The sequence below is a fragment of the Chrysochloris asiatica genome, unplaced genomic scaffold (assembly GCF_000296735.1).
Source record: "Chrysochloris asiatica unplaced genomic scaffold, ChrAsi1.0 scaffold00160, whole genome shotgun sequence".
In the NCBI taxonomy this organism is placed as follows: Eukaryota; Metazoa; Chordata; class Mammalia; order Afrosoricida; family Chrysochloridae; genus Chrysochloris; species Chrysochloris asiatica.
In genome coordinates, this window is record NW_006408678.1 from 2,374,751 (window position 1) to 2,389,221 (window position 14,471).

The 14,471-nt window shown below is 44.0% G+C and overlaps 1 protein-coding gene across 1 annotated transcript in view; it reads right to left on the reverse strand.

Annotated features, from left to right (window-relative positions):
* STAB2 (stabilin 2) overlaps positions 1–14,471 on the reverse strand; it is a 241,210-nt gene that overhangs the window by 146,492 nt on the left and 80,247 nt on the right. Inside the window, 5 exon segments of the mRNA XM_006871122.1 lie at positions 1,821–2,001; positions 5,766–5,877; positions 8,410–8,496; positions 9,339–9,425; positions 12,202–12,264. Coding sequence (XP_006871184.1) covers positions 1,821–2,001; positions 5,766–5,877; positions 8,410–8,496; positions 9,339–9,425; positions 12,202–12,264 — 530 coding nt within the window.

A 14,471-nucleotide genomic window follows, 5' to 3' on the forward strand; every position in this document is an offset into this window, starting at 1 on the left:
TACTAATTAAGAAAAATGGTATGAAAAGCAGCCTCAGTCCATTCATTGCTGCCTAGTTGATTCTGTCTCATAATGGCCATATAAGACCGAATACAACTGCCCAGAGTGTTCCCAAGGCTGTGATCAAACTGTCTCATCTTTCTCCTGTGGAGTGACTGGTGAGTTCAGACCTCAATTAGCTGTCAAATGTTTTAACCACGTCACCCCCAAGCCTCCTTAGAATAACAGTAAACCCCAAACTAAACCCACTGCTGTCAGATGGATGCCAACTCATAGTGCCCTATAGGACAGAGGAGAACTGCTCTATAAGGTTTCTGAGGCTGTCCACCTTTATGGGAGCAGACAGCCTCACTTTTCCAATGGGTGTGAACCATTGGCCTTGTGGTCAGCAACCCAATGCTTACCCTACTGTACCTCCAGGGCTAAGAATAGGGCCCCACATTTTAGATATTTTGGGCACTGCCTAGGGTACTTTGAGTAGTTATGATCTTAGAGATGATTCTCCCAGTGATGCAGAAGTTAAGTGCTCATCTGTTAACCAAAAGATCAGAACCCACCAGTTACTCCAGGGGCGGCAGATGAGGCAGGCTGCTTCTCTAGAGATTTAGAGCCAGGGACACCCTATGGGGGAAGTTCTACCCCATCCTATAGTATTGTTATGCATTGGAATTTACTGGATGACAATAGGTTTGGCTTTTGGGACGGCCTTTGAGCCAGATATTCCTGGAGAGGAAAATTTTATCTGATATCCCTCCCCCCAACGCTACTACATATTTTGACAGTATTAAGGAAACACATAGTGGTTCCATTGAGTTTAGACCCACTATCCTGCAACATCAAGGAGTTCTGATAGCGTAGTGGTTACGAATCGGGCTGCTAATCTCACAGTCAGCAGTTCGAAACTACCAGCTATTCCACAGGAGAAAGATGAGGCTTTCTGCTCCCGTAAAGATTTACAGCCTTGGATACCCTGTACCAGGTCTCTGTGAGTTGGAACCAGCTCCATGGCACATAACAACAACAACAACATCCTGCAAGATGCCTTTATCAGGGGAGTTGTCATTGGGAAGGTTCTTGGGTTTATGTTTTGCTATTAACAGAGATTGGTGGTTCAGATCCACCAGGGTGCTGCGGAAAGCAGGCCTGGTGATTTGTTTCACAAAATTACAGCCACTGAAAACCGTTTGGAGACTAGTTTTACTCTGCAGCACATGGGCTCACCATGACCACTGCACTAGTGTTTGCCGCTGGAAAGTTGGTCTACACATCTTCATTTCCTTCTCATGCATGATGATAATGATCCTAGTTTCCATAACTGGACAACCATTATGGGCTACTTCTGGGGCTGGGTATTTTTGTATTAAGTTTTTCTAACCTCCAGAATTGCTCTGCAAGATGGGGAACTTCATCCATATTATACTGATGAGGAAAGTGAGACCCAGAGAGGTTAAGTAACTTGTCTGAGGTCACGCAGCTGTTAAATTTCAAAGTAAGGAATGCTGAAATTTGAACCCAGCTAAGGTTCTTTCCCACAAGGAGTTCTGGTGTGGTGCTGTGGGTTAATGTGCCAGACTGCATAAGCCATTTGAACTGCAAGGTTGGTGGTTCAAGCTCACCAGCTGCTCCTGAGAAACCCTATATAGCATCGCTATGGGCTGGAACTGACTCAATGGCACTTAACAACAACAGCAAGGTTCTTTACCACAAAGTCACATCATGCACTGAAGAGAACACGGCTGAGTCTACCAAGAGTTGAGGTAAACTTTGTGTCCATGTCCAGGCAGCAGAGTAGCCATGGGCTGTTAAGGGCGGTGTCCTACCTGGCTGTTCCATTGCTGTAGTCACAGGCAGCGTGGATATGACAGAACTGCACATAGGGCCCACAGGCAGAGGTCTGCTTGTCGCAGAACTTTCCAGCGGCCCCGTCTCTGCAAGTACCAGTGAGGCAGGCCCCGTCACTGTCTATCCTGTTGTCACATGTTCCGTGAACACACAGACACGCTGGTAATGGAGGAAGAGGCACAATGTCATGCAGAATAGGAACCTCTTCCTTCACCTCCCCCTCTCCTATCCCAGCAGATCCTGTGAGGAGGCTCGGGCTGCCGTGTCTTAGGGACTCAGATGTTTCTCTCCATGCCTGTCAGGGCCCTTGGGAGCCTGCTTGTCCCACTAAGAATGGGAAGAACTTGTCCAAGGGCTATTGAGATGCACCTGTGTGTGGGGAGGGTGACATGGGGGCATGAAAGAGACCAAGGAACTCAATTCCCAACTACATCGTGGCTAGAGTTTAGTCTAGAAATGTCTCACTATCTCATGGAAACATCCTGGAGTGACTAGAAGTGATTTCTCTGAACCACACAGAGTGTGTTGCTCCAATGTTTGCCCTTCACTTTAGCACAGCCAACCAATGATTACTCCAAACCAAAACCACACTGCCACCGTGTCAATTCTGATGCATAGCAACCCTGTATAGCATTTCCAAGACTGTGAATCCTTATGGGAGAAGAAAGCCTCATCTTTCTCCCACAGAGCAGCTGGTAGGTTTGTACTGCTGATCTTGTTCCTGCCAGTCCAGTGCTTATCCCACAGGGCCACAGGGCCATTATTTTGTTGTCGGCACTGGGCCAGCATTTAACACGTGCCATCTCATGAGTAGTCATCAACTCTGGGAGGTAGGCCCTTTTGTAATCCTCCTCTTCTAGATGAGAAAATGACACCCAGAAAGGTGAAACAGGATGTCCAATTTCTGCCAAATTCCTAAGCAGAGACTCGAACCCTGGCATTCAAAATCCATTGCTGTTAACCTGGTGTGGCCCTGTGGGGTAAGCACTCGACTGCAAAGTTGGTTTGAACCAAAATGTTGGTAGTTCAAACTCACCAGTTGCTCCTCAGAAACCCTATAAAGGGTCGCTAAGAGTTGGAAACAACTCGATGGCACATAACAACAACAACAACTCATATAAATATCATAGATCATCATTCAATTGTTACTTCCACATCCCTATTGTCATTTTGTGGCATTATAGGATAAGCGCTGGACTACTAACCATAAGGTTGGAGGCTCAAACCCACCTATCACTTCTCAGAAACCCTATTCTGGGTCACAGTGCAACTCCACAGCACTTAACAATAACAACAACATTGTCATTCCATGGTGTGGTAATATAAGCATTGGACTCCAAACTGTCAAGTCAGCATTTCAAACCCAGCAGCCGCTCTGAGGGAGGAAGAACAGGCGGAACTTTCTAAATATTCTGTGAGTTTCTTGATATTTAGGTCACTGAACTTAGAACAACAGCAACAGAATATCAATAATAATAAAAATAATAACTAAGATGTTTGGAATACATATTATGTGTTAGATATTGTTCTAATACAAGTGCTTGCCATTGATGACACATACTAAGTCTTCTAGTCGTTACTATCATGATTACCACTTTATTGTTGTTGTTAAGTACCATTGAGTCAGTTCTGACTGATAGAGACCCTGTATAGGGTTTCCAAGTAGTGGCTGGTGAGTTTGAACCGACGACCTTGTGGTCAATACTGATCTCGTGGTGCAGTGCTTATCCTACAGTGCCATACCAGGACTCCTATACACATGAGGAAATAGAAGCTGATGGAAGAGGAGAACTTGTAAGGTAGGGAGCAAGTCGGCTTCTTGATCGCAAACCCACAATCTCTTTAGGTATGTGGGGACAATTTACAAAGAGTGTGGACCCTGGAGCAGCAGAAGCATTGCCCATGGACTTGCGAGAAATGCAAATTCTCAGGCTCCCACCCAGGTCTAGTGACAGAACTTCTGTGAGTGGAGCCCAGCCGAATGGTACATGCTACAGTTTGAGAACTTCTGCTGCAGAAATAGCCCCTGAGTCACTGCTAGAATGGGAGAGAACTGTGGAAGAGAAACTCAAATTCTTGAAAAAACAAAACCAAACCAGACTCCCTGGACTGGTTGAAGACCCTCTGAGACTACTGCCCTGAGATACTTTTTAAACCTTGAACCACAATAAGCCCTTGAGGTCAACCTTGAACTAAATAACAGGCTGGTTCACAAAATAAAGAATGTTGCCCAGGACTACTGTGTTCCTTTTCAAAAAAACCATCTACAGGAGGCCAAATGGTCAACAACGACTTTTAAAACGAAGATGAGAAGGGAAAGGGAAAGGAAGACTTGTTGCCTGGAAACAGAAACACCAGAACTAAAATAGTGGGAGAGTTCACACATTGTGAAGAATGTAATCATGTCACTGATCAGTACATGTAGAAATTGTTCAATGGAAACCTAATCTACTGTGTCACTTTCACCCCAAACACCATAAGATAGTTTTTTAAATAAAGAAAAGAAATACACCATGCAGCTACTGACAACTCTGATAGGAATCACGACAGAAGGTTGTAGACAGAGTAAAAGAAAAACGTAGAACAAAATTCAAATCATCAAAAACATTGGACTTCCTGGTTTGATAGAAATTGGTGGAACCCCTGAAACTATAGACCTTAGATACCCTTAAAACCTGCAACTGCCCACCTGACCTGGCTTCAATGGCTGGATGATCAGAGCTCAACTAGAAGAAGAAGAGGAAAAAAAGAGTAATCAAATACAATTTAATGAACTAGACTGACACCTATGGATGCAGTAGCTCAAAAGAGGGAACAAATCTTTACAGTGAGGATCATTCTCACCCCCTCAATACATAGGGTAGACAGGGATGAGAAACTTGGACATTGGCTACCAAAAATTGGTGGCGGGGAGGCTAAAAGTGACTGGTATACAAGCTTTCAAGGGACTGGCTTTCAAGAACCTAGGAAGCCTAGATCCAGAGGGTGCGGAGAAGGTAGAATCTCCTCTGAGTAGTATCCAATCTGTCTGGGTGGGGCTGATGAAAGGAGATGGGGATAGCACTAATGTGGTAGAATAGTGAATAATTGCTACCAGGACTGAGTGTTAGGGTTGGAAATGTAAAGGTAGATGTTTTGTAGCAAAAGGAGGGGATTGACTTTGCAGTCAATGGGACCATCAAGGGAGAAAAGCGGAGTATGGGATCCTACCTAGAGAGGCAGTGATGCCAGAGATGAAGGCATAGACGATGACATGGAGAGATGGAGCAGCTGAGGACTTTAGACCCAGAGAGGGAGAGGGGCTGTGTGCTGACAACCAGAGGGTAGGCTTGTGGGGGGTACCATTTGGTTGGTTGATGATGTATGGAGGGGATTGTAAACATGGCATTGTAACAATATACAATAGGATGAATGTAAAGCTAATGTTCTCCCATGTAAACTATCACATAATTCACAATAAAACACTAAAACACCCCACAAAACCTGCAATTGAACCCCTGGGTATTACCTTTTAGCCAAACAACAGACAAACCTAGACACTGAACAAATAGCATTCATGAAGAACGAACTCCTCAGAACAATCCTATAATACCAAAAGGGCCCCAAAATAAACTTCAGAGGACAGGAAGGGGCTGGAAAGAACAAATAGAAATGCGGAAGCCAGCGAGGACGGGTGCAGAGCGCTGCGACATTGAGGGGAGGGCAGTTAACGTCATAAAAACAATACATGTATAAACGATTGAATGGGAACTGAATGTACCCTCTAAACATTTACCCAAACCACAAATGTTCTCAAAACAGTGCTGTGACAATGGTGTGAAGCAAGCAGAGTATCACAGGTCACTGGGCTTGTAGCATCAGCTTGCTGCTAAGCAAGCAAGACCCTGGCACTGAGAGGAAGGAAGCGCTGGAGAGGTACTTACTTTTGTCACACCGAGGGCCGTATTTGTTGGGATTGGAGCAGAACTGACACTGAGAGCCTTGGAAACCATGTTCACATATGCACGTCCCATTACCACCGAGGCCATCTGCACACTGAAACAGAAGGGAGCCCGGGGCCATCAGGCCAACACACACTGGTACAGGAGTCCCCGGATGCTTGGGATTCGTGACCTGACTTCTTTAAACTCAGAGTTCACTGCACTAGAAATGACTCTTTGGGACTCTCGGTAGAAAGTGGAGTCATGTTGGCATCAGGTCCCTGGGTGAACAGGCTCTGCTGATAACCCAATGGATGGAGGTTCAAGTCTATCCAGAGTCACCTCAGAAGAAAAACCTGCTGGTCTCCTTCCAAAAGCCTAGCCACTGAAAACGCTATGGAGCACACTTCCTCTGAAATGTGTGAGGTTGTTATGAACTGGAAATCAACAGCGTTGTGAAAACAGTGATGATTTTGGAGATTCCAATCCAGGACTTTGAAGCCACCAGGGAACATCTCAGGGGATTGTAATGGTGAACTGAACCCCTAAGCAGGGCTTAAGGAGGTGTCAGTGGTCGGACACAGGCCTTCAGGAGGACCCCTGGCCCCTCCTCTCCAGACTGTCACTTAATCAAACTGCCAGTATCTTCTCTCCAGGGGTATAACTTTGAGACTCCACCGCCGCAGCCCCAGTGAGGTTAGATTTGTATTCACTGCCATGCTGCGGAGTTGGCCACCAGCCAGTCATCTGCACCAGCTTCACCCCTTCTCCTCACCTACAAGGTGTGCCCACCCCAGTCTGCCCCAGTTTTCCCTTCTCCTTGATAGAGTCACATTTTCAATGTGGATTTTGTAGTTTCCCCCTATGAATCACAGCTGTTTTACTTTTGTCAATTTAGCTCTGGCCACCATGTTCGATGAGTTAATTTTTGGACTTGACATTTTACTAAGTTTTGTAGAGGACTGGCAAAAAGTCATTACTGGGCAGTGCTGTTTTAGTTCCTCAATATCATAAAATCTCCATTCTGGAAAGAATCGTAGAGGCCCCTCGTGGAAGGAAAGGGAAGTCCAGAAAGTCTTGCCTGCTGGGAGCGGTTGAGGGTAGAGGACAGCTTCTATTTGCTGCTTGACACAGTCCAGCAAATAAGAGCCGTCTTGCAAGACAGATAGCTCTCAGAAGTTGCTTTCTACCTTCTCTTTAGAGTAATCTTAAATTTAGTTATAAAAATATATAATTTTGCAATATTCACAGCTTTTCACTAGGAGTTCTACAAACCTTAGGAAAAACTAGCTTAGCAACAATTGCTTTCAGCTTTGGTGGATTGAATACAAAGAGAATTGTGTAAATTACTCCCTTTCATTAGAAAACCTAAGTAACTGCATTTGTGAGGCCACAAAAGCAGATAGCATATTAGAGTCAAGCTGACCTAACCCTATAGGCCTCACCACATTCAGTCACTAGCTAGAATTCACAAACCCCTACATACAAGCACCTGCGTAAACAAGCAGAAAATAATGAACTTAAGTGAAAGATAGTTTTGACTTAATAATCTATACTTCCTGTAGCAATTAGCCAGGTTGTGCTTTATGCCACATAACTTCCAAGCAATTTAATGAATACTTTAGAAAAATAAATAAGTAGATGTTAGTTATACCTTTATTATAAAAATAATAATACATTATGTAAGATAGAAAGATGACAATTAGTAGGAATAATGAGGTAGTGCAAACATTAATGATTAGTAGAAACTTATGTTACTAAGAAAGTGTAATCAGCAGTCTGAGAAGTAGCGATGAATTGTGTAAGGTTTGACTTAATCTTTAAGTGGAAACAAGAAGAAACCGTTTATCACATGCTGAGAAAAGAGGTGAAAGTCAGTTTGAACATCACAAAACTATTTTTGTCAAAGTTGTCTACTGACCAGGTGCAAGAATGTTGTGATTAACTGTGTAATAATTCAAGAAAAGATCAAAGTGTTAATTCATGATGTACTGTGTAGTTTTAAGTATGAAAAAAAAAAAAGACTTGCTGAGCTGGGCTGGCAGAAGTGGCAGAAGCGGCAGAAGGAGGTAGAAGCGGCAGAAGGAGGTAGAAGCAGAGGGCAGAAGCTGGAGAGAAGAGCCAGACAGCACAGCAAGCTGAAAAGCCTCTCAAGTTGTATTCATTTCTCCATCCGCTGATTCCGCGTATTCTCTCATGTCCCACGACCCCCCACGGAGAGCCGGTCTCCCCACACTTGCCAAGTTGCCCATGGTCATGGCAATAGGAGAGCAGAGTCTAACAGCAACATTACCACGCTCTTCTCCCGTCACGTGCCTGGGTCAAGGTTTCTCTACTGCAGACACCTTCTACTCTTTCAGCAACTGCTCTGTTTCTTCTGGAGCTCTTGGGTGGGAGATTCAAGTTTACCTAGAGGTGCCTTGAAATAAAAGCCTGGTGATCTGCTTCTGAAAGATCACAGCTACTAAAGACCCTGTGGAGCATGAGTCTTGTACCACACCCATGGAGTCACAGGGTCACCGTGAGTTGTACCTGATTTTTCTTTTTTTTTTCACTGCTTGGGAATAATGTCTGGCATTCTATTACTTTTTGGTTTAGTAGCTTTAAAAATTACATTTCAATGTGTCTTAGGAAAGGTCATTGTTACCTGTCCATTTCCTGAGCATGGGTTTGAGAAACCTCCTGGGCATTGATTGCAGTCAGGTCCGTAGAAGCCTGGGCAGCACTTGGGGATCTGAGAAACAAGACGATGTTGCCTTTTAGACTCCAAACAGAGCACCAATTCCTCCAAAGAGATCTATTTTAATGCCCATTATTATCATAAGTACTTTTAGCCTCGTTTTAGGAGAACATCTGTCTCTTTGGCTATCAGGGGCCTTGAGAGGTGGCTGTGAGAGCCAGCTGTTCTCATATATCTAGTGAGTGTCTGCCATGGGGCCAGCTGAGCTCTTACAATGTGAACAAGATCAAGGAAGACCCCTTGCTCATGGTCTACATTCAAGGGGGTGGGAACAGACAATAAAGAAGCAAGAAGAAAATAATATCTGAGAGTGCTAAGTGCTGGGAAAACAAAGTATCATAAAAAATTGTTGAAGGTGGGGCAGAGTGTGTGTGTGTGGGGCGGGTTAGGGTGGGGGCACTTTGGATTGGGTAGTTGGGGAAGCCTTCTTGGAGGAGGTGGCATTTTCATAGACTGTTGAAAGGTGAATCCCAAGAAAACCTGGAATCACATTCCCAAGGGAGGGAGCAGCACAGGTGCATTCTGTAAGCTAGGAATGAAGGTGGGAGACAGGCAGAGAGATGGGCAGAAGGTGGGCCATGTGAGGAAGCATCAAGAGGGTAGGTTCCATGCTAAGAGGGGTTGGGGGCTCTGCGAGGGTTTGATGTAAGGAGCAGGGTGACCCGGCCACATAGAAGGAACCTGCGCTCAATTCCCAGCAGGAAGACATTGGCAAGGTCCCACAGTTAAAGTGCGAAGGTGAAGGTGCCTGGAGGCTAAGATTGTGATTCTTGGAGCAGGCCAGCCCAGCTGGCTTCTGCCTGAGCCTGCAGCCTGGCCTCACACACACGCCTCACCTTCACAGTGGCATTGCAGTATCGGGCACAGCCGCTCTTCAGGCTCCTTATTCTGCCGGGGTAGACACAGTTGTGTGTGAACAGCGCCTGGACAAGGGACGAGAAGAAAGGCCTACTGTAGTTTGCACTGCAAGGCCCTTTGGGCATGACTCAGCTTTCCACTTTATCATGGAAAGAACTCCGACCAGGCCAGCCCACTGGAGCCAAGTCCAAGTGTGGTCTGCCCAGCAGCCTTTTAAGTAAGTTAATGCCCCTCTTCACACCTCTGCTTATGGATTGTACAACCCATGGCACAGGTATCTGTATGCTTTCTCCTAGATCTCTGATCAGGGTACCCTTTCCTGTTCACTCCAAATGTAGTCTAACTTCAATGACCAATTCTATGTTCTTCCTATAGAGCAATTTTGGAGGCAGTAAAAAATCTCTCTCTGACTTGTAGAAGTCGTTTTTTGTTGGTGCAACTGTTTAGCACCTTGGCCGTTCAAGTCCCCTCAGAGGTACCTTGGAAGAAAGGCCTGGAAATCTACTTCTGAAAAATCACTCATTGAAATTATTTGTAGCAGAGTTCTACTTTGACCCATGTGGGGTGTCCATGAGTCACAGTTGACTCAGTGGCATCGGGTTAGTTAGAAAAGATCAAGTAAACTTGCAGTACAAGGAAGATCTAAATGCCTCCATTCATGCTCTAGTCCCTGATGCATAACCTAACTCCTGCTGTGGGCTAATGTGCTGTACTGCACAGTTGGTTTGAACTGCAAGGTTGGCAGTACAAGTTCACCAACCACTCCTTAGAAACCCTATATAGGATTAATATGGGTCTGAACTGACTCAATGGTACTTAACAACAACAAAAACAATTATTGAAGGAGAAAAATGAGGCTTTCTGCTCTGGCAAAGATTTAAGAAGCCTCAGAAACCCTATACAGGGTTGGTATGAGTCGGCGCCAACTTGGCAGTACTTCTCAACAACTAATTATCTAGAACTGCCAAGTATACTGGGCACTTACTAAGGACTAGACACATTGACATGAGTTTATCAATCCTCTGAACAATTCCATTTGTGTTTTAAAAATTTTTTATCCTCATGAACTGACCCTATCAAAAACTAAAATTGGCCTCCTTCCAAACTACCACTATTGAGTGCTACTTGTATCAGCTGGAGATTAAAAATCTCTCTCTCTTTTCCCTTGAAACTGTTTACATATCTGAGGCTATCCAGTGTCTGCCCTTGGATTGTGGTGGAAAGGGACAGAGGCTGAACTGTGGGTATCAGGGACTGTTTAGGAAGACAAATTGTGAAGCTGGGAGTGCTTGAGAAAGGGGTCCTATTGACACAAAGTTCAGCTGTTCAAACTCGCCAGCTACTTGGTGGAAGAAAGGTGTGGCAAACTGCTTCTGTAAAGATTCACAGCCTTGTAAACCTCAGGGGGCCACTTCTACTCTGAAGTACAGGGTCTCTATGAGTCAGAATCAACTAGATGGCAGTTGGTTTGGTATTCATTTTGTACTTAAAGGCAGGACGCTTGTTTTCTAACTCCTTTGAAGGACCCATGAAAGAACCTTCCAGACCTAGGAATATCTGTGTAGACCACTAGCTACTCACTTCATAGAAATGGAGATTTCACTTGTGGCATACAGGTGGTGGCATTGTCACCCTCAGAAGGAGGGGAACAAGACAGAGACCAGCCAGAGGGATGGAGTGAGTGTTTCTACTGGACAGTCTAGTGAACACCCCCAGTGAGATGGAGTGACACAGTGGTGACAGCAATGGGCTCAACGTAGCAATGAGTTCGAGGATGGCGCAGAACTGGGTAGTGTTTGTTCTGTCTTATCTATGATCGCTGTGAGTCACAACCTACTCAACAGCAGCTAACGATAACCAGGTGTTAAGGGTGATGATTCCAGGGAGGAGTGAGAGCCAGATGAATAACCATAAAGTCAGAACATATTTTTTCACATTCTGGAACTCTTCTTGTGGTTAAAAACAAAACAAAACAAAACAAAAGGAAGCCTAGAGTATCTGAGCTGCTCTATCTAATCAGGCCAGAAAAGTGAGATTTCCTTCTATTGTTATCCTATAGAGGGTCATACATGCAGGGATCAGAGGGGGGCTTAACAGATTGCAGGGTACATTCCAGCCCTTTCCTTAGCACTCTGGTTAATTAGACCAGGTGTGGACTGTGGGAACCCAGGAGTGACACTCTAGGGGTCTCTTTTGACTCCTACTCATATGTCTGTGTCTCCTGAATTATGCTTCCACCATGACCCCCAACCCCAATCACCAAAAAAAAAAAGAGAGAGAGATGTTGAACTCCATCTGTGAATGTGACCATGTGTGGGGAATTGGGGTCTTTCTTTGATATTATCAGTTAAGTCACACAGGAGCAGGTTGGGTCCTAATCCCTTCTGATAAGTGACGTTTAGATGTTAACAGAACTAGAAACGGAGAAGACACCATGTGGAGACACATCTCCAAGACAAAGGATGCCAAGAGGCTTTAAAAAAATTAGTTATCATTATTCAGAGCAGACAGTAATTCAACAATAACACGAGTTGCATGTCCATTGTCACCTCCTTTTCTGAGTGATTTCTTCCCCATTGACACAAACTCACTGTGCCCAAAAGTTTCTCCCTAATCTTTCCACTTGCTGTTGTCAATTTGAACCCATATATAGCTGAAAAGAGCACAATGCATTTAGGCGGACATTTTTTTTTTTATTATTATTATTTAAGTTAAATACATTTTAAGAAGACTTCAGGAGATTAAATTATATTCTTTTAAACAGAGAAGGTACAAAGGATGAGAAGACACCTCAGTGGAGTTACTTGGATGAACTGTGGTTCATGAAGCTGTCATACTCACTGTGGGCTCAGAGTTAGCTGGACAGATGCTCCAATACACCAGGGAACAGCTCACACAGGTGCTCTGGAAGGAAAGACAGTGGATCAGTGCAAGCGTCCCTGTAAGAAGGAGCAGGGCGACTTCCTGTCCCTGGTCAGATGCTACCCTCCCTGCTGCCATGGAGTTGCTCCTGTTGCATGGTGAACCCCATGCATACAAAGTAGAATTGTTCCTTAGGGCTTTCTTGGCTGTAATCTTTATGAAGCAGATTTCAGGCCTTTCTTTTACAGAGCTACTGGGTGGATTCGAACTGCCAGTCTTTAGTAGTTGATCACAAACCATTTGCATCATTCAGTGCCCACACTAGAGTAATAGACCCAAACAGAACCATCCTACATCATGCAGAACAGATGGATTTGTCTTTAAACCTAAAGAAATTGGGGGGGGGGGGGGGAGGGGGAGATCCCTTATAAGGAGCTATTAGGAAATTCTATTCCTGATCTAACCAACATTCTTTTGGTTCCAGCTCCATCATATCTTGACTGTACCCTTTGGGGAGATGGAGAAAAAGCTTGAACCTGAATCAGAATCAAATGGCAGACTACCCTTGTCTCTTCACAGACCTCCTTCCCCAAACTTCAACAGAGCTGCTTCGGTGGGGAGAGCTCTGAAGAATACTTCTAATTATTGTGTCTCAATCCCTTCCCTTGTATAATGAGCAAATAATCTGAGAAGCTGAACTATATGAAGAATGAGACATCAAGGTTGTAGGAAGATTCTGCAATAACCTACAATATGCCGATGACACAACTTCGCATGCAGAAAGCGAAGAGGACTTGAAACACTTACTGATAAAGAAAAAGATTACAACTTTCAGTATGAATCACAACTCACTAGAGAGAGAAAAAAAATCCTTACAACTAGACCAATAAAGAAAATTATGATAAATGGAGAAAAGATTGAAGTTGTCAAGGATTTCATCTTACTTGGATTCACCATCAATGCTTCTGGAAGCAGCAGTCTAGAAATCAAATGACATATTGCACTGGGCAAATGTGCGGCAAAAGACCTTTTTAAAGTATTGAAGAGCAAGGATGTCACTTTGAGGACTAATGTGTGCCTGGCCCAAGTCATGGTATTTTTAATTGCCTCAATGCACGTGAAAGCTGGATAATGAATAAAGAAGACCAAAGAACAAAGGATGCATTTGATTATGGTGTTGGAGAATATTGAAAGTACCCTGGACTGCCAGAAGAACAAACAGATTTGTCTTGGAAGAAGTGCAGCCAGAATGCTTCTCAGAAACAAGGATGGCAAGACTTCATCTCATGGACTTTGGACATGTGATCAGGAGGGTCTATTCTCCCTGGAGAAGGACATCATGCTTGGTAAAGTAGAGGAAATGACAAAGAGGAAGACCTCTGATGAGATGCATTGGCACCATGGCTGAAACAATGGGCTCAAACATAACAATTGTAAGGATGGCACAGGACCAGACAGTGTTTCATTCAGTTGCACCTAACAACAGCCCCTTCCCTCAGGATCCCTGTGGTGCAGTGGGTTAAGTAATGGGCTGCTAACTTTAAGATTCAAACCAGCTGCTATGCTAAGGTCAGATAAGGCTGGCTGTTGGCTCCCATAAGGAGTTCAGCCTTGAAAATTCAAAGGTGCAGTTCTACTCTGTCCTATCAGATCACCAGAAGTCAGGATCAACTTGATGGCATTGAGTTTTCATCTTTGGGACAGACAATATGACTCTTCTCATCTGGTCTATTCTGATCCTCCCCAGTCAAAGTCAGGTGACTCCTGTGTCAATTAATTCTAAAGGTAATTACTGCCAGAGACTGGCTAGGAACGTGCCTTATATTTCTGCTTCTCTTACTTAACAAAGGCTGTTCAGAATTTAATCACATGCCCCAGATGGTATCTGATGAGCATGAAGAATGTACCATCCTCAAAAGGTTTAAATATATCAGAGTTGTAAAGTATAGGAAAAGATGTCACAGTCATTATATTAAGAAATCTAGAAAGAAAGAAACCAACCATCATATTATATCAGGTGCTTAAACTTTAATTAAGTGCTTAACTTTAGTTAAGCTTTAATTTTAGCCTTTATGATAAGAAGTGGGATTCATGAAAAATAAAATCTATGTAATATACCATCTTTGATGGACAGAACAACTAGAAAGAAATTCAGCAAAGACACAGAAGAACTAAGTAACACAATCAACCAACTTGACCTCATACTGAGCACACAACCCAACAATGGTACAATATACTTTTTTTTTTTT